Source organism: Panthera tigris, chromosome B3 (assembly GCF_018350195.1).
Source record: "Panthera tigris isolate Pti1 chromosome B3, P.tigris_Pti1_mat1.1, whole genome shotgun sequence".
NCBI lineage: Eukaryota > Metazoa > Chordata > Mammalia > Carnivora > Felidae > Panthera > Panthera tigris.
In genome coordinates, this window is record NC_056665.1 from 68,681,054 (window position 1) to 68,702,105 (window position 21,052).

Below are 21,052 nucleotides of genomic sequence, written 5' to 3' on the forward strand. Positions count from 1 at the left end.
GCTTCTGAGAAGTTTCAAAGGAAGGTAAGCAGTACCTATCTCATTTACACGCTTCTCTGGTAGAACAGCTCGGGTTTCTGCTCATCCTGGGCAGGGGACTTTTCTAAGAACAGATTTGGCCCTACACACCCTCTCCCAAGGATGTTGCATGGCTGTGGTCACCAGTCTCCCCCTCGCCCATAGGCTGGCCACTCGCTTCTAGAATGAATTCTTGGGGAGCTTTGCAATGGGTCTTTCTTTGTAGTCTGTCTTTCAGAATTCTTGTCCTGCTTTGCTCTAGAGGGGGCCACAAGCGGCCCGTGCCGACATTTTTCCTTGTCCTTCCCCACAGGCAGCACAAGGGGGTGGCCACAGGACCCTGCTATATGGCCACGCGATTCTCCTGCGGCACTCCTTCAGCGGAATGGTAAGCACATCTGGATGTCCGCTTTCACCATTCGAGGAGGAGGAAAAAGATGAAGAGGGGAGGAAGTATAGGAAACCAACAAGCATCTAGATTATGTTAACACACAAGTAATTTGGAATGTAAATAATTAGAGCACACTATTGCTTTGCATTTTCTTCATATAACTTACTCATTTTGCAATTAGGTATTTGCCTAATGTCTAACCACTCTCCTCCCCACTCTGGGAAGAAAAAGGACCTTGTCTTTTCTTTTTTTAATTTAACTAAACCTAACCCTATCAAGGACAGTGCCTCATACTAGATGCTCAATAAATATTTGTTCAACTGATGAAGAAATAAACCATGAAATAATTCATTAGGCATATAAGGGTAACCAACAGAGAAGAAAAATCAAATGAGATTTTTATGAAATTTCTACTCTTCTGCTAGCTAACAGAAACGGGATGGTATCCATTGCCTTCAGTCCTGGAATAATTGGAAGGTATTATGTTAATCCAGAGGCTGTAGGAAGATAAGGAGCAAAGCCGTCACAGAAAGCTCATTGAGCCGTAACTAATTAGGGGTCTGGGACCGGAACTCACCAAAATGGTGCTAACTCAGTGTAACATGAGAAAAAGTGTTCAAGTTTTAAGTAAATATAATTAGAAAAATCTGGATACTGTAGAACTTTTGCAGGGCACGTTAAGGAGACTATGGTGATCTCAGTCGAATGTAACACGTGCCAGCTCTAATCCTGTTTGCTTCCATCCCTGTATTGCTCATCGTCACTTGTATCAGTGTAAGGGAGGCTCGTCTTCTTTCTCTGGCCCAAGTGGAAAATGTTACATTAATTCAAGACTTCGTTTTCGCACATTTACACCTGCAGTATGCTCACAGTTCATCTCAAAGCTTGAACTGTCAGATTGGCAGCAGGAGTTGCAGCTGGCTCTTAAATAATTTATTTATGGCGGCTTTTTTTTTTTCCTTCCTGAGGACCGGTAAGAAGTTGACCTTTTCAGCCTGAACATTCTTCCGTTGTAGTCTTTCATGGCAGAGGACAGAGAACAAAAGTGACCAAATGGAAGGTTATAGGAGCAGGAGATGGGGACATTTAGAGGGTGGGGAAACTTTGTATCCTGATGATGTCTAGAACTGAGATGGGATCATGTATCTTTCAGAACCTGGTGCTTATCCATAGGGTAAATAAAACCTTAATACCTCTCTTTTCCTACCTGAACAGGCTAAACAAAACCTCAAACAGCACGCCTCTCATGGCTTTGACAACTTGGGCTAAACGCATGGTAGAGATGTGAAGGATTATATGATTTATTATTATATTTACTGTCCCCCAGGCCCAGAAAAATTTGGATTCACAGTTAACATAAACTCTCTACTAGCTAGTTCTTTTTAGGAGTAGCTCTGAGAATGAAGCCTGTGACAGAGGATTTTGGACAATGCAATGATTCTCCATTTATCTGTTGCAGAGAAGTAGAAGTAGAACTCAGAAACCACATTTCAAGTGCATATCTGCCAACCAGTTTGATTCTAAGATCAGCCACTGTGCCTGCCAGTAAAGGGGCAAGGAACAGGCCATGGCTTTTTTCCATTATTAAGTTATTTTAAATATCAATGTTAAGTTTTACATGCACATGCATTTTTATAATCGGTGGCAGGGGTTCGGGGGGGGGGGATCCCATACACATTGAGAAGTTCTGAAGCTCATAGAAAGTTTGAAAACCAAAATAAATAGAAGTAGGAGAATCATCATGGTCCATCTCACTGTCCAAAGAGAACTTCAGATACATATTGGTGTAATTCCTTTTAGCCTAGTTGCCAGACATTTAAGTTTTGTGTACCTGTTACTTGTGCTGTTTTGCATATGTTCCATGCTATTACATACTCTGGATAAATACTCTTAATGGTAACATATTTCATAAAATGAAAGACCAAAGTTTATTAACTTTTCCGTTATTGTTGGTTATAGACGTTCCATTTATATTGTCTCCAATTTAAAAGTTTCTCAGTATCTTTGAACTAAAGCATATTAAATATGTTTGAAATATTAATTTCAAACTTATATCTGTTGCATATAGTCCTAGAAGTTAAATCACTGGGTCACCAGAGAAGAACATCTTTGAGATTTTAAATATACTATTAAAAGTATATCTCAAATGTGTTATACCATTGAATACAGTAAATGAGCCCTTTATACAGTAGTTCAGTATTGAAATTGACAACTGGAAGCCAACTAGTGGTGAGATGCCAAGACCTGATAGAAGAGTATGACTTCACTAGCATCTGCTCTTGTTTCACAGTATCTAACATGTTTGACCACATCAAGATCCCAGACAGATAAACTTGCCTTTGATGTAGGTCTACGGGAACATGCCACAGGTAAGTCAACGTTCCCAGATCTCCTGTTCACTTGGGTCTTGGGCTAAGGGCTTTTGAGAAGGATACTGAATAATAAGTTCTTCATTGGGGATTCCAAACCAAGCAACCAGTGGGGTCAAGAAATAGGTCTGATAAAATTTAGGGGAATAAGAAAGAAACAACGTGTGATGGAGACATAGTAACTAAGAATGAAGGACAACATAATGCTTTCGCCACAGTCACATACTTTGGGGAACATTGGCTTGTGTTTTGTTGTGTTTTGAGGTCAGTCAAAAATGCTGACAGTCAGGAGGTGGATGCTAAGAAAGGTGGTGACCATGATGCAGATTCTCCCTGGAAACCAGAAATGAAGAAGAGAGGACCAACATAACTATACATACTTAATAGTTACAGTGTCACAGAAGGGTCTGACTTGCTGTGGGTTATTCCATAGACCAGTGGAGCAGTGGGATAGAAGTTGAAAGGAAACACATTTCACCTCAATGAAAAAAACTACTTTGCCATATCTGCAATTATCCAGCAACATAGCAGCTGGCCCTGGGATGTAGGGTGCTCGGTGTGGCTGGAGATATTCATAGGTAATATGACCATCCTTCAAGGACAATGTATATGGAATATCTGCTCCACTTAGAGGTTGGGCTATGTATCAATCAGGATTCTTGGTTGCAAATGGCAGAAATTACTTCAGGTTAGCTCAAACTGAATGAGAATTTGCTGGAAGAAGGTTGGGTAGAACCTGCTCTAAAGCAGAAACCCCAGGCCTGGAAAAAGGACAGGAACAAAGGCCAGAGAAGAGAAAACATCCTAGGTCACACTGCAGGAAGAGTCTAATTTGAATACAATCTTTCATACCATGACAGGAAGTTCCATTGTTGGGTAGCCAAAGGGCAAAATTACATGTTGTTCCAAAATTGTGTCAGTTCATAAGGGAATGATCCAGATTGTCTGATTTTACAGATCTAGGGGGAAAAAAATGAAGTTTTAACGATGTGTGCCTGCCATCTCTGCATTGTGCTCAGGGATATCTGAGAATTCCTGAGGAGAAGCCCTGCCTCTCCACTTCTTCTCATTTTTGTACAAAGCACAAGAGTGGGCTCCATGATGCTTTTTCTCTTAAAATGAGATTATACTTGCATTTGATTTGAGGTTGCTTTGTTTTCAGCTAAAGTGTTATTCTTAAAATATAATTTCCTCTAAGGTATTGTCCACCTTTGCTGATAATTACAAAATCAGTGAAATGCCACACTCACTGATTGTAAGTTGGCCACTATATATAAACCAGCTGTCAGTCTTAGAGCATGTAATGGGAAAAGTCCTATACGTTCATTCTGCTGACAGTGGTAGAATAACTTTAGGCTTTTTGAGAGAATCGTTTGCTTTATTTTCTGTGACCCAATCGCTCATTCATTTCAAACTGTTCTATAGAACTGAAACTTTCCCCTCATGGGATTCAATCATATTGGCTGTTCTATCAGTGTCCTCTTATAGAAACATCCACCGTCATCTAGGAGATGTCCTTGGCCTCTCTCCTAGATTCCATGTTTCCTGGATCTCATGTTTTTCTCCCTCATTGGTTTACCACGTCACTTTGGTGGAGCCCATTATCCAGTAGCTTTTACAGAAAAGATCCATGGGAGGTAAATCATCAACTAAGAAGTTTAAATCATGCTTCACAAGTAATTCATAGTATTCTACATTGGAAATAAATTTTTCCTCTGCATCTTGAAGGCTTTCTTCATTTTCTTCTAGCTTAAGGCCTGACTACTGAGATACCTACATTCAGATTCTCAATCCTTTGTGTATGACCTGTTTATATTTTCTGAGCACTACTTAAATCTTCTCTTTTGCCCTTCTGTCTAAAATTCCACAGTGATGTGTTTGGCATGAATCCTTTTTGTTCCAAGTCTCACAAGAATGGACCCTTTTGTGAGTCTCTCTTCACTGTGGTAGGGACTCTGTGGCCTTTTTCAGTCTGAATGCTTGCCTTCCAGCTTTGGGGAATGTTTAATACTATTTCTTCATTAATTCCTCACTTTGTTTTCTCTGTTCCTGCTTTCTGAAAATCTGGTAGATTGGTTTTCTGATTATCTCTTTACTCTTATTTCTAATGTTTCTCTTCATTCTTTTTTTAAAAAATGTTCAAACATTTATTATTGAGAGACAGAGACAGAGCATGCACAGGGGAGGGGTAGAGAGGGGGAGACACAGAATCTGAAGCAGGCTCCAGGCTCTGAGCAGTCAGCACAGAGCCCAACACGGGGCCCAAACTCGTGAACCACGAGATCATGACCTGAGCCAAAGTCGGATGCTTAACTGACTGAGCCACCCAGGTGCCCCTCTCTTCATTATTTTTGGGAGAGTTTTTCAACTTTATCCTAAAAGCCTCTTGTTTCTTTCTCTCTCTTTCAAGATACAAGGGTTTTTCTCCAAAGGGATCATTCCTGGACACTTTCATTGCCATTTCATGAATGACACTTTTTCTTATCTGATATGATTAATTATATGAATTTTTAAAAGTTTTCTTTGACTCTCCATAATCTTTGTTTTCTCCAAGTCCCTTTGCCCAGTGTTTATTTTGTTCTTCTCATTCATGTTAGTGACTTGGCTCAGATGTCAGGTGATCCTTGGTGTCCTTTCATGTTTAGGTCAAGGCAGTAAAGCTGACCGGAAGCCCTGAATGTGTGGCTGTGGCTTGCCATCTGTTAAGCCTTACTTTTGGGTAATCTGTCAAGGATTACGCATTTCACTGGAGATGCCCAGACAATAGTATTTTTTATCTTGGGTGGTTGGGCTTCCCTAAAGAGGAATCCTTGGATTTGAGGTGAGGAGAAGACTTAGGATCACAGCTAGTGTATGAGGAATAGAGGCCCAGGGAAAGGAGCTGGGGCTTTACTAATCAGGGCATAAAATGTTAACGATTCTCTATTTTTAGCAATAGTTTTTACTTTCTTGTTTGACAGTGCTTGATATTACAAAACCATAACTTTGATGGTTGGTCATTCCATGGATTTAAATCTTAATCTTCTGTAGGGTAGAGAAGGAGGGGTCATCTGGCTGTGCTGGGTATAGAGAAGGATGCCAGGTGATAAAAGTTCCTTTATAGCTTTTAGCCAATTCTCCTGCTTTCAAGCCCATCTTCTGTTGCTACCTTCGCAAGTAACTTATCTCCCATTCCAGAGACTTCCTGAGAAATTCAAAGTAGGGATGACCTTATTTATTTTTTTTTTTTATTTTTTTTTTAAATTTTTTTTTCAACGTTTTTTATTTATTTTTGGGACAGAGAGAGACAGAGCATGAACGGGGGAGGGGCAGAGAGAGAGGGAGACACAGAATCGGAAACAGGCTCCAGGCTCCGAGCCATCAGCCCAGAGCCTGACGCGGGGCTCGAACTCACGGACCGCGAGATCGTGACCTGGCTGAAGTCGGACGCTTAACCGACTGCGCCACCCAGGCGCCCCGGGATGACCTTATTTCTTGAGATCAACTTCTCCCTTTTCTTACTTAAGGACTTGGGTGTTAGCTTGTCTATGCTGAAAGCATCTGTCTGCTTTCCTTTTGCCAAATTGTCCATTTTCCTTCTTTGCTATGAACTTCTCACCTGTTGTCTGAGTCTTTGTAGATTCAGGCCTTTTGAAAATCTCTGATGTTTTAAGTAGAATTACTCACGTTTCAGTAGAATTTCAGGGAGAGTATGGCAAAAAATAAAAGTGTGTAAGTAGCCAGTAGACCCATGAAGTCAGTTCTTAAAGATTTGTAAGTACCTATGATGAAAACATTTTTCTATATGTATTAAAAATACTCAAAAGCTTCTGTAGTTTCTGGATTCCACTACTCTCTCCCAAACTCTGTTTTCCTGTCACTGGAAAAAATGAAAATGATAAGACAGTCGAGCAGGTATGGGGCTAAATAGAAATTGAGGTCTGGAGTTGGCACATGTGTGCTTGAGGGATTGTTCTCAGGAGAAAGGAGAATGAGGGACTGACTTAGGGACACTGGTTTCCATGAAGCAATGACTAACTCAAGGAGCATTTATGTAGGAGAAGCCTGTTGGTGGACCATACATCCTGCTTCCAAACAGAGATCCGAGGGAGAGAAAGTTCGAATTGGTGATGACCTCATCCTTGTCAGCGTGTCCTCTGAAAGATACCTTGTAAGTACTTCCTACCAGGCATCTTTTCATTTCTAGAATATTTTCCTTTAGGAAGTAATGGCCAAGGCGAACTGAGCCACAATAGGATGGGTAGGTTAAACTTGTACGTGGTGTACTGGAGAGGTGGTTGGATTCTCTCCCTTGTCACATTCTCATGGGGCCTGGAATTTAACTGTTAGTTATCCTTTCAGAGTAAGATACTGGGCTCATCGAACTCTGCCAAAATGCCCTGAGCACTTTCTGAGAAAACCAACGTGAGCTACTATTACTCTAAATTTCTCACGTGGTTTAGTTCTTGTCCAGTGAACCAGCCAAAAAGAATAGGATCTAGGAAAATAAGCTTATGTTGGAGGAATGGAGAATTTAAAATGCTTTCGGCAAATGGGATGTCACAGTGGTTGAAAGATGACGGTGAGATTTTGCACCTGGGGATGAGTGTTAGGCTCCCTCGGGTGTCTGAATATCAGAGAAGTGTCTAGAGATAAGTTTTTAAGCTTCTCAGCACCCGTCTTGCCAGCAGATTTTACTTTGCCTAGAACAAATGCTGGAGTAATTGTTCCCATTTGTGAATTCTCTTCTCCCAGCAAGAACAGACATTGTATGACTTCCTGTTGAATCGGGGATCCATCTGAGGGGATGAAGTCAACACTTGTCTGCCTCCTCTGTGGCAGAAAACTTCCTCTTCCCTGAAGGAAGTGTCCCCCTTTGAAGCATGCATCTGGATTGGGTGTAGCAGTCTCCCACAGGCTATGCAGAAAGAGCCTGATGACAGTGAGATTCTTTAACTCAATCCTTGCGGTTTTAGGTGAGCTGCTTCTGCCAGGACCAGGCCGGTTATTTAAAGGATGTCTCATTTCTGTTTCTGCTGCAGCATCTCTCCGTATCAAATGGGAACATACAAGTGGATGCCTCTTTTATGCAAACACTCTGGAATGTACATCCCACGTGCTCAGGAAGTAGCATCGAAGAAGGTGTGCTTTTTTTAATATGCATTCAGCCCTCAGCTTCCAGTCTGTCTTGAGCTGTATATATTGACATTTTCTGCTGCTTCCCAGCTCCTACCTAATGCCTTGCTACACAGCTCGCGTTATTTTAGTCCACCTGAATGTCTTTCTCTGATGTGGGTGTGGATTATTTTCTGTCCTGATTTCTGATTACATGGACATTCCTGACAACATCTTTTAATCCTTTAGAGCCCACCATTGTTTTAGTACTTATGCATGCAGGATTTGGATATGTACTTTTCCTCTCCTGCTGACTTCTCATTTTCATTTATGGTTACTAGTTACCAGTGTATAGGTCCCAGCCACTTCAGTCTTGGAAGAGATTATTTGCCAAGAAGGTGATACTGTTACTATCTCTCCAGACAGGTGGAAGAAGGACTTTCTCTATAATAAAAGTGTGTTTGGTCATTTGTTTCTACTTGTGTTTTTGCAGGGCCATTTCACAATAACAAAATGTTCTCAGTGTTTTATTCTTCCCTTGGAAGTAAGATCCTCAAAGTTTGTTCAACATATCCTATTTCTTGGAGCTGGCAAAGTCAATGCACCTTTCAAGTTACAGAATTAATATACTGGCCTTACCTTATCCATGGGTAGTATTGCAGCTGAGCAGAATAATCAAATGCCAGTGACCCTGTAGGTTATCATATTACATTTTGGCACCTTACAGCAAGATCAGAATTTTAAAGAGATACTCCTACCGTGGCTTTAATCCGATTTTTAATCTTGAGCCCAGTAGTTTCAAACTGGGAATGCCCTTCTATGATGACATGTTTGAAAATAGAGGGAAACCTAAGGGTGTCAAGGCAATGCTCCAGTTTTAGAAGGCATCGTGTTGTAGCCGAATAGTCAGGAAATGACAGATTTTTAACTCTGTCCGCAACTCGTGGAAGGCTTTAAAAAGGCAGGCTATGCTTAGCCCTCTTCTTTTACAACGAAACTAACTCACCACCCTGAGTCTGTTGTTATTGCCTTTCTGTAAGAAATCAAGAAACTGGGGTTCAGTCTTCTTGAAGGAAGAGTCTTGACTGACTCTTCTCCATATTTTTCGTCTTCACTGGAGGAATAAAATTATTTCCCGGTCCCAACAGACAACTTGTGGAGATTAATTAAGGAGTGTTTGCAAATCACATAATAAAGGTCCTTATCGAAGTTTTGAGTGCCCTTGTAATTTAGCCTGGAAAGCTCATCACCTGAGTCATCTGGCCCTGCAGAAAATGCCCTCTCAGCATCCCCTGGTGAGAAGCCCACTTCAGCCCTGAGAGCATAAGTGATCCTCCTCATGACCCTTCTTTCCTGAATATTGCCCTCATAGATTTCAATTAGGAAGAGCCATAATGCACCAGCACTTGGCGATTTTCTGTGTGAATAGAATATTGATTGGAGGAGCCTGAGGACTGCAAAGGATAGATCCAAATGGGGCGTGGCCTCACCATCATGAGATGACCGAGAGGTTAATCAAGAGCATGATCATGGAAGATTTTAATTTTTTGAAATAAATTGGCTGTTAAGATTTACCCTACAGTATATCATGAATCATTTTAATGCAAAAGAGGTTGTACAAGTAAAACTCTTAGTATAGTAAGGTAGAGGAAAATTGGGGAAGGATTTGTGAATATTCAAGGAAAGTTTAAGAAGAACTTGCCACGCCTGGTTAAAAAAAAGTGAACAATGGAATATCACACTGTCCCTGTACAAAATACGTTGATAAACAGCCCTTTCTCCTTTGGCATGTTTCTCTTTCTTACTGTTAATTCAACACCCAGAATACTTCGGTAGTCCCTAGATGATATAGCTGTGTGATTTTTTTTTTTTTTTGTAAGTCCTGATGCAGACATTGAACATATATTAAGTGCATATGTCTCCTGAGATCAGACTGGCCTAGAGAATTTTTTTTACCCAAAGTGATAACAAATTTACAAATTTTGCTTTCTTCGTACAAGTAAACCTCAGACTAGAGTCCTGCTCCTAGTATGTTTTTTGAATTAAGGCTCAGAATTTATTTGAACACTAATGGGTCATCATGCACTTGAAGCTCATTGTTTTCCATACATCTTGGAACTCTGTGGCTATTGAGATTCCTTATGCTGAAAGCTAAGTGCTTATCGGTAGTGGCTCACCCACTGTGGGATACTGGAATGTCATTTTGCCACCCCTTGGTGCTGTGGGATGGGCATCCAGATTTTATCTGTGTCTGTCAAATGCATTCGAAAGCCAGCTTCCCCTAAGACAGCTCTTTTTTTATATATATGTTTTTTTTAATATATGAAATTTATTGTCAAATTGGTTTCCATACAACACCCAGTGCTCATCCCAAACGATGCCCTCTTCAATACCCATCACCTACCCTACCCTCCCTCCCACCCCCCCCCCCCCATCAACCCTCAGTTTGTTCTCAGTTTTTAAGAGTCTCTTATGCTTTGGCTCTCTCCCACTCTAACCTTTTTTTTTTCCTTCCCCTCCCCCATGGGTTTCTGTTAAGTTTCTCAGGATCCACATAAGAGTGAAACCATATGGTATCTGTCTTTCTCTGTATGGCTTATTTCACTTAGCATAACACTCTCCAGTTCCATCCACGTTGCTACAAAGGGCCATATTTCATTCTTTCTCATTGTCACGTAGTACTCCATTGTGTATATAAACCACAATTTCTTTATCCATTCATCAGTTGATGGACATTTAGGCTCTTTCCACAATTTGGCTATTGTTGAGAGTGCTGCTATAAATATTTGGTACAAGTGCTCCTATGCATCAGTATTCCTGTATCCCTTGGGTAAATTCCTAGCAGTGCTACTGCTGGGTCATAGGGTAGGTCTATTTTTAATTTTCTGAGGAACCTCCACACTGTTTTCCAAAGCGGCTGCACCAGTTTGCATTCCCACCAACAGTGCAAGAGGGTTCCCGTTTCTCCACATCCTCTCCAGCATCTATAGTCTCCTGATTTCTTCATTTTGGCCACTCTGACTGGTGTGAGGTGCTATCTGAGTGTGGTTTTGATTTGTATTTCCCTGATGAGGAGCGATGTTGAGCATCTTTTCATGTGCCTGTTGGCCATCTGGATGTCTTCTTTAGAGAAGACGACAGCTCTTAGTAACAGTTTGCTGATCTCCTTCCCAGCTTCCTCTTTATTCCCCATGGCTGCAATTTGATTGGGATTTTGCCACAAAACGGACACATCAAGATTGTAAGAGCTTATCCAGGAATTTTGTGTTGGATGTATTTTCATCCTAAGCAACTAGAAAATCCTTCCCTTCCTAATACTAGCAACATAATTTTCCTTGTAATGATGTGAATCGACACTTTTCACCCTACATTTTGATGTTGGACTTGCTCATCTCTGAAATTCTATTTAACTTTTGATATTAGAATTGTTTTGACTTTCTTGGGGCGCCTGGGTGGCTCAGTTGGTTGAGCCTCCGACTCTCTTGATTTTGGCTTGGGTCATCATGCCAGGGTTGTGGGTTCGAGCCCCACATGGGGTTCTGTGCTGTGTGTGGAGCCTATTTGGGAGTCTCTGTCTCTGTCTCTGTCTCTCTCTCTCTCTCTCTCTCTCTGTGTGTGTCTGTCTGTGTCTCTCTCTCTGTCTCTCTCTCAAATAAAACAAAGAATTTTGACTTTGTTGTCTTTCCTTCCTGAGGCCAGAATTCATGGAATCTGCCATTTTCCAAATGCTTCTTTCTTGGTGTTTTCTATAACTGACTCAATGCTGTGTGAATTTATCCTTTTTAAACCTGGTGTTCTCATTATTAAATTTCCCGTCAGCTCATAGTAGAATATAATTCTCTCACAGGTTACCTACTTGGTGGGCATGTAGTACGTCTCTTCCATGGTCATGATGAGTGTTTGACGATACCATCTACAGACCAGAATGACTCCCAGCACAGGTAAGCCGATAGCATCATCCTTTTCCTAGGTGTTTCAGTCTCGGGTGACTCAGACTAATCCACAGATGAATTCTGTAAGCTTTGGTCAGTGGACATCAACTGTAACCAGCCGTGGTATTGTAAAACAGGAATGGCAGTGCCCTGGAGCTCAAGCACAGGAGTACCTGGCCACACCTGTTGCTTCTTAGGCAAGCAGTTCTGTAATGCTTCCCAGTGCCTTCATTTTCTTTAAGTGCTTCTGTGAGGAGTTTCTGGTAGCATTCGTTGTAGATTGAAGCACCCACTAATCTTTCTAGTGAGTTTGTGCGCTTAACTCATTCACTGGGCGCTTCAAAGGCAGATCATCTCTCTTTTTCCCCTCTCAGGTGCTAAGTAATTGAGGTGGAGTTTGGTGATTTCATTTTGCTTATTACTAAATAGGATTGGAGAAACCAAATAACAGTATCCAACAGGAGCTAGATTTAGCAGGGATGGTGCCAAGGGACACATGTAGATGACACTTCTGAGGGTGATGCTTTCTGTGATCCTCTGCTTAACTCCTCAACAAATTCTTTTCAAAAATTCAAAACCAGGAGATAGACGATACTAATCCAGGTCTTAAATTCATTCTGCAGTGTCCCTTGGTAGCCTGTTGATCACCAAAGGAACAGAGTCCAAAAAGCTTGACCCCTGTAACTATAGAAACATGGTAAATAATTAAAAAATAAAATTGGATCCAAATTAGGTGGAATTTGTGATAGCAGTGGGTGATCTCCCAGTGGTAATACATTCTATGTTTTTGTGAATTGCCTGTGGGAACCTTGTTAACTGCATTTCTTTTACTTCATTTGACACATGGGATCAAGTCCTCACAACTAAGAGATCCTCTAGCTCAAGCTCCTGCCAAAGGTCACTTACCGGCTGCTTTCAGGTGGCAGCTTAGAAACCAGGCTGCTGACACTCCCACCAGTGCTTGTTCCTGATCCGATGAACTATAAAAGGACCTTCAGGAGCAGAGCAGTGTGCTCAAACATGTTAATGTGTGTCTTAGAAACCATGCATTGGCAGTATGTATCCCTATTGTGCTGAATCCCTTCCTACTTGCTCTGTCCCCTGAATAGCTCTCCATGGGAACCAGATGTGACCCAGAACACTGTCTAGGACGCATAAAGTACAGACCTGTGGCAAGTGGCTAATTAATTCACTGACTTCCTCCCTGGCATTGGTCCAGTTAACTGACAGTTATCTCTGAGATACGGTGTTAGGCTGACCTAATTTCCTTAGAATTAAGGATTCCCTACCCTAAATAATGTCATGTGATTCTATGCAATGGTGATTTTCTTTTTCTTGATTTTAAATGGTAAAATGATGCAATAGCCCAGGTACTATCTTTTAAATATTCTGCACTAAAGGGAAGATTTGCAGGTGGGTAAAGACCTGAAATTTTAGGAATTTTGCAGTCAGCTACCTCTAAGGCGGAATACATCTGAACTCGTTCTTTCTTCCTATTCCAGTTCTTCTTGAAAGGGCAGGAATTTGGAAAAAAAGAAATGATAACCTTGTGCATGACCCTTGACCTGCCCTCCCCCCCGCCCACCAACCCCCAACACACACACACATTAAATTTGAACCAAATTAGTAGCAGCCTGGGCAGAAACTCTGCTTGGAGAAGCCCACCTTTTGGTGGCCATTCCTGGCGAGTACTTTAACAAGAGCCTGATGAAAAGGAAAGACTGTACAAATATTTGAAAGGAGGTGCTGGGAAGAGTGAAACAGATGGAGAGGAATTTCCCAAATGGCATCCTGAAGCAGGCATGCATGCCATCATTGAAATAAGACAAAGGTGACCTTCCCTTGGTTAAGGATTCTACAGGATCTAATGTGTATTTGGGGGGGGGGGGATTTTACAGGTAAAATAGCCTTATCCCTTTCCTTCATAAGGAAGCATGAAGGGGTGAGTAAGCAGCTATTCATTATACTACAACCTGAGATTCTGTGTCAGCGGGTCTCAATCAAAAGAGGATGCAACCTCGTCATTGTCTTGTGGTGTCAGGAAAATCCTCAGAACTGGCCAGGATGGCCAGGAATACTGAAATCTGGGAGACAACAAAGGAATAGGGAATCAAGAATTCACTAAAAGACACCAGCAGCCATGAAGGCGTGCAGGTGATTCCAGAGTGAGGGTGCTGACTTTAGAGAGTAAATCATTTCTATTCCTTCTAAAGCCTGAAAGCACCAGGCCGGGTAGAGTAACAATCTAGCATTCTGAGATCTGGTCTTTGGCTGTGCCTCTGGCTTGTCAAGCACCCTGGGGTAAGTCACTTAACCTGTTAAAGCTGAGGCTAAGCTGTCAGCCAAGCTTTCAAAGTGCCTCAGCTCACCACCCACTCTACACTTCTCCTTGGGTAATTGTCTTATAGAACAAGAACAGGTTGTTTCAACCTCTGTAACCTTACAAGATTAAATGGAGCAGGCTGCCCTCAAGTTTCCCAGGTGGGAGGGACTAACCTTCCAGAATTCTTCAGATGTCAGAGGGAGAGAATTCTGTAACCCTGTGACCTGGGGTGAGCTGCTCCCACCCTCTTCACCCGAGAGACACTTCCAGTCCTGAGTGGGGAGACACATAAATGAAAACCTCAGCAAGTGTGGGTGAGTAGGAGGTCAGCGCAATGCCATTACCATTCTAGGCTTGGCACAGAGACACCTGGGCAGTTAGAGCTCTCAAGTCACACAGGATTTCTTTCTTAATATTTACTGTGTGTTTCCTGATTGCATATACATTTGGACAAGGTTTAGAATGTGTTCTATAATCCCACCACCCAGAGGCAACCACTATTAACATAACATTTCAGTGTTTCTGTGCCATGTAATGTGTTATTCTATATTTGACATAAATATCTGTATTTAAAAAAATTTTTTTAAGTTTATTTGAAGAGAGAGTACACAAGTGAGGGAGGAATGGAGAGAGAGGGAAAAAGAGAATTCCAAGCAGGCTCTGCACTGAAAGTGCAGAGCCCGAGGTGGGGTTCGAACTCACGAGCCATGAGATCATGACCTGAACCGAAATCAAGACTTGGATGCTTAACCGACTGAGCCACCCAGGCACCCGTATAACATCTATATTTAAACAAAATTTGGATGGGGCTGCCTGGGTGGCTCAGTCAGTTAAGCGTACAACTTCAGCTTAGGTCATGATCTCACGGTTCGTGAGTTCAAGCCCCATGTTGGGCTCTGTGCTGACAGCTCAGAGCCTGGATCCTGCTTCAGATTCTCTGTCTCTCTCTCTCTCTCTCTCTCTCTCTCTCTCTCTCTCTCTCTCTCTCTCTTTCCCTCCCCCACTCATGCTCTATGTCTCTCTCAAAAATAAATAATTTTTTTTTAATTTTGGGTAAATTCATCTATGAATATTTTTGTGCATGTCCTTTACTTTAAAAAACACATTACCTTTTCACAACCTTTCTGTGACTAAAGTCCTGAATCAGGCTCATTTTATAGATAACAAAGCTCCGTACAGAGCTGTGAAGGGACTTGACAAGGTCACACACCTAAGAGAGTCAGACGGAGGTCTGCCCAACTCCCAAGCCACTATTTTCAACCAACTCATAATGATGTTACTTATTCAGATAAAAAATAATAATTGCCCATTTTCTCCTCATCTCTACTGATTACCTGTTGTCTCAAAATCTAGATCAAGATCCTCGGGGAGCTTGAGTGATTCAGTTGTAGTATAGAGAAACCTTCTGTGGTGGAGGTGGGATTTTAAATTAGTGCAGTTAAATGCAATTAAACGACCAGTCTTGATCTAAGGTCACAAGATTCTCAAAAAGAGCCTGGATTCAGTATACCAGGTAATCTGGGACCACTATTCATGAGACATACTCTTCAACAAGGATAGTTAACTTAAATGGATAGGTTGGTCCCTATTGTATGGCTTGAAAAATAGAGTTTACTGATCATCAGATAAATATCAAGCAAACCCAAATCAAGGGACATTTTGCACAATACCTGACCACTACTCCTCAAAATTGTCAAAGTCATGGAAAATAAGGAGGGACTAAGAACAGGCCAGAGGAAACAAGGGAGACAGGACAGCTAAATGCATTGTGGTATTCCTGGATTGGATCCTGGAACGGGAAAATAAATATTAATGGAAAAACTGCTGAAATCCAAGGCAAGCCTTGATTAGCTAGCGATGACATAGCAATGTTGGTTTGTTAGTTTTTACAAATGTAGCATATACATTTATGTGTAGTATAGATAACATTAGGAGACAGTGAAACTATACACCTCTTTCTACTGTCTTTGCAACTTTTGTAAACCTAAAATTGCTCCAAAATAAAAAACTTTATTTAAAAATACATCAAAAGATTATCTTTAATAGAGAAAAGGAGACAACAGCACAGTGATAAAATTATGGACACTATAGCAATTGAGCATAAAGCTTTGTTCTGGACTTCCTAGAATAATGGAAGTGAATTCATACTGTACTGTATATATGTTTTAAAAGTACAAATACATTTTTTAAGAGATGGAAAACTACATCAAAGAGCTTAACCTAAAAGAATTGGAGCATTTGGTGTCTGTTCTGATGGTTATGTGAGTGATTAGGCTATTTTGACTGTGCAAATGGAGACGTTCCTTTTCATCATACCCCTGACGGTCCATGAGTGTCCATTATCTGCTGTGGTGAGCAGTTCCCTCCCCCATAGCACCTTTTTTCCCTCCTAAGAGGTTGAGACTGGGAAATTGTTCTTCTCTTTGACTCAGCTTTTAGTTTTGCTGACTCTACGAGGGCTTAGAAAAGCGGCAGGGTTTGAACAATCTCTGCCGGGAGCTGTCCCCTCCCCGGGTGCTGATCAGTGTCAAGCTCAGAGGAGCTAATCTCCAACTCTGCTCACAGGAGGATATTCTATGAAGCTGGGGGAGCTGGGACACGAGCCAGATCTCTGTGGAGAGTGGAACCCCTTCGGATAAGGTAATGGAGGGTTTGGGTGGTGCTCTTTTCGTGATTATTTTCTTTTCCTATACTCTCCATTTTCTTAAATACTTCATTTGTTCCACATCACCTGGCAAACTCTCAAAAGTTCCTTGGCCCAGAGCTAAGTTTTGAAATTTTCCTGAGTTTGTTTTCAAACAACAGTAACACACACACACACACACACACACACACACACACACACTCTGAAGCCAGAGGACTTCGCTGCCCTGAACCCAGCCCCCAGGTCTTACTGCCCTTGCAGTGACCGGTTTATAAAAGGTGAGCTTGGATATGTCTGCTGAAAGTCATCAAAGTATTTCTCCCATTTGCTTTCTTGAACAGATTCTCTGAAACCCAGCTAGTGTTTCTCTTCTCAGTAGTATGGTTGGCTCCAGTGGAACATTAGCTTTAAATGACAGAAATAGTGGTTGTGATGGCAGGAGGTAGAGAAGACTAAAGCATCACTGCAAATGTAGCAGTGAGGAAAACCGTATTTACCTGACTTGTCAGAAACAATTTTGTACCTGGGGTGGAAAAAACAGGAGGCTGAGACTTGAGCTGGGTGCCTGAGTAAAAACATGTGGTCTCCAAACATCAAAGTACAAAGCAGCATCCAGTAATCTCTGGGCTGTTATTTTGCTGAGAGGGATTGCAAGTTAGGCTAGAGATGAACTGCTTGGGATAACAGAGGAGGGAAAAGTGTTTGGTTTTCCTTGTCAGCCTTTCCCACTGGCTCCCTGCTCAGTCTCTCCCTGAATATATGTTCATTGTGAAAGTCTCTCTTGTGAGGGTATATGCCTCCAAGGTAGTCTTCAAGCTAATCCGTAGAAATCAGAAGAAAATATTAGAACTTATGCACACAGATACATTTAAATTTTTTACTGAGAACAACTCTTTGGAAGTTTCTGGTTTAAAGAATACTGGTTCTAAGGATCACCCACTTGTTAGCTGGTTCAGGGCATTTGTATTCTCTCCCAGCCCTGTTAAAATGCTTGCAATAACATACTCACATTCTCAGGATATTAATTAAGCCTTGGTTCTTGCTTAATGGACTTCTTTAAAATGTCAAAATAGGTATGTATATATAGTTTCAGTTAAGGTTGTTTATTTCCCCAGAGGTATAACCATGAGATTTTATTCTAACTTATAAGATAATGAGCTCAGTTGTTCAGTAGATAAGTGCTCCCCAAATACTTACGGTGACTTTTGTTGAATGCCAACATTTTGATGTAGGTCCATCGAAAGGTTTCCACTCAAACACGAGGTCTCTCTTACCTTAATCATCTAACCTTGCTTTATTTTTTTCCACAAAATGTATCCCCTTCTAACACAAATACATACACATACACACACACACGCTTCTTTATTCTCTGCCTCTCCCTGGCAAGTGTAAACTGCACAAATATTTTTACTATTTCTCTTAAAGATGGGATTCTTTGTGGTAGTAGAATGTTTGAGTTGAGATAGCACATCAGAGATGACTTTGTTTTCCCAGAAATGAGCTTTCCTTATAAGGTATTCCTTTCACGTGTTTTTATATATCAAGAAACTTCAGAGGAGTGAAGGAAAAATTGGAAGCCTCAGACTTCCAGTTGCATTAAATTGTTGTCCCAAGATCATCATCATTGTTGGTGTTCTTTTTTTTCCCTTTTTTTCCCTTATTTTTATTGAAGTATAATTACCATACAATGTTATATTAGCTTCAGATGTACAATATGATTCAACAATTTTATACGTTACTGGATGCTCATTAAGGTAAGTGTATGCTTAATCCCCTTGATGTATTTTACCCATACCCACACCCACCTCCTCTCTAGGAACTACCAGTTTGTTCTGGATTTGAGAGTCTATTTTTGTCTCTTTGTTGTTGTTCATTTGTTTCTTCAATGTCACATATGAGTGAAATCATAAGGCATTTGTCTTTGGCTTATTTCACTTAGCGTTGCACCCTCTGGATCCATCCATGTTGTTGCATATGGCAAGACCTCATTTTATATAGCTAAATAATACTCCATCTTGTGTGTGTGTGTGTGTGTGTGTGTGTGTGTGTGTGTTATTAAAAAGGTATGGTGTGTGTATATATGTATGATTATAAGTACACATACTTATTCATCTGTGGATGGATACTTGGATTGCTTTCATGTCTTGGCTGTTGTAAATACTGCAATAAACATAGGGGTGCATGTATCTTTTTGAATTAGTATTTTTGTGCTCTTTGTGTTCTAGTACTTTTGTGTTCTAAGTACCCAGTAGTGTGATTACTGGATCATTGGGTAGTTCTACTTTTAATTTTCTGAGGAAACTCCATACTGTTTTCCACAGTGGTTGTACCAGTTTGCATTCCCACCAACGGTGCACAAGGATGCCTCCTCATTGGTGTTAAGAGAGGCCACAAGAGAAGTACCATGCTGAGTTGTCAGCAGACCTGAAATCCTAAAGCAAGCCAGGAGACGAGTGCTTTGTCCCTTAAGGAAGAGGGTTTAGAAGTCTGCTAGCATGTGGAAGAAAGCACAGGAGAAATATTGAAATAGACATAGTTTTGTGTAAATGCAGTTTCTTGTCTGTTTCATCTGCCCAGTTGGAGTGGCAGTAACATCAGATGGGGCCAGGCTTTCCGCCTCCGGCATCTCACCACAGGCCACTACCTGGCCTTGACAGAGGACCAAGGCCTTATACTGCAGGACCGGGCAAAGTCAGACACCAAGTCCACAGCCTTCTCTTTCCGGGCTTCCAAGGTAAGGTGTGATGAAGTCGACTTTGACCTCATTTAAGAGTGAAAGCTCTGAAACTTCCAGAAAGCACTATGGCTGAAAAGAAAGTGGGCTGGAACAAGAAATTCAGCCTTCTGATAAACACTTTCTTCTTCCATCTTTTGAATTGAGTGTATAGGGGAAGGATCACAGGAATGGGCACTATTGCTCAGAGGCTAATGAAAAATGTTGTTTAATATATTCTAAGTTGTTTTTAATACTTGGAAACATATGCTTCAGTCCTATAAGGCAATAAGAACATGGAAGCATAAGTTTTAATGCTATATTTGTTTAAAGCAAGGTGGCAATCTCTTTCAGAAAGATGCAGAGAAGACATAATTCTGAACATGACCTCTTCTTGCAGTTATTTGTATTATACAAAGTCACCAGTACCTTCTTCATCTTTTTCCTAGGTTGTCTCTTCCCTCAGCTCTCACCCGTCCATCCCCAACCTCCATTAAAAGCAGACCCTCTGGTAGTTAGGTTAACTGCAACATGTAGCTTTGCCTTCTGATGTGTATATAGGCATCTGTTTTTTAAAGACTTCTTTCTATCCTTAACGTCTAGCTAGGTTTTAACTCTGCATAACTCAGAGCTGGATCTAGTTGGATGGTCAGAATTGCATGCTGAGCAAACTTCTGACAGAGAGTTGGATGCTCTGTCACTTTACGATTGTTCTGGAAAGATCACGCAAGCATCAGAAAGGCTGTGCACAGATGCATGCCTAGTTATCAGGGAGCCTACACCTCCTAATGAGACAGTTCGACATCTCTTTTGGGGGTTTCATCTCTAGTTTTGTTCTTTGCTCTTTTCCAGAAATAGATCTTGATTTGTGTTCCCAACACGATTCCAGGAAGGGGTGGTTGATGATTCTGTTCATGTAGGACTCGGTGTGAAGCTGACAGATGAATTTTCCATGGGCAGCTCAACTTCTCAATGAATCAAAGGAAGACAGTCTTCCACCATTGCCCTTCTTTGAAGCAGGGGGCTCAGACTCGTTTTTTCCTTCTTTTTTATGGTCCCAGAGTCTATATAGGCAGAGAATCTCTTTGGTATATAGGTTTTTCTCCCCAAATGGCCATGTATCAGAGTTAGGCTATTTCCACACCTTTATTTCAAACATTAAAATATATAAACTTCTTACCCTAAATTTTTCTCAGATATCACCTTCCATCTGCTTCTCCTTAAATGTTGTGTTGGCTCCTTGAACTTCATTCTGGTTTTCTGACCATATCTCCTTTATGTTACCTTTATTTAAGTTTTTTAGGGTTGCCAGCAAAAGAAAGATTTTAAATATAAACATATATCTATGTAGCAAAACATTTCGGGCTCCAGGAAGTTGTTTATGGCGGTGTAACTTGCTAAAAACTCAGTGAAACAAAGCAACAAAAAAAGTCCGAAGAACAGAGACAAGCGAGATCATATTCTTCCCTAAGACACAACTTGGACATGGGGTGTAGGGGGCAACAGCAGATGTGGGAAGTTAAAAAAAAAATCTGGGGGAAAAATGATTCATTATAGCAGATGACCAA

The 21,052-nt window shown here is 41.2% G+C and overlaps 1 protein-coding gene across 1 annotated transcript in view; it reads left to right on the top strand.

Annotated features, from left to right (window-relative positions):
- The window catches only part of RYR3 (ryanodine receptor 3), a 524,192-nt gene that overhangs the window by 225,975 nt on the left and 277,165 nt on the right, over positions 1–21,052 (top strand). The window contains exons 4-10 of the mRNA XM_042989263.1: positions 332–406; positions 2,700–2,778; positions 6,816–6,928; positions 7,800–7,899; positions 11,720–11,813; positions 16,693–16,767; positions 19,349–19,505. Of these exons, the coding sequence (XP_042845197.1) occupies positions 332–406; positions 2,700–2,778; positions 6,816–6,928; positions 7,800–7,899; positions 11,720–11,813; positions 16,693–16,767; positions 19,349–19,505 (693 nt within the window). The remainder of the gene's footprint in view (positions 1–331; positions 407–2,699; positions 2,779–6,815; positions 6,929–7,799; positions 7,900–11,719; positions 11,814–16,692; positions 16,768–19,348; positions 19,506–21,052) is intronic.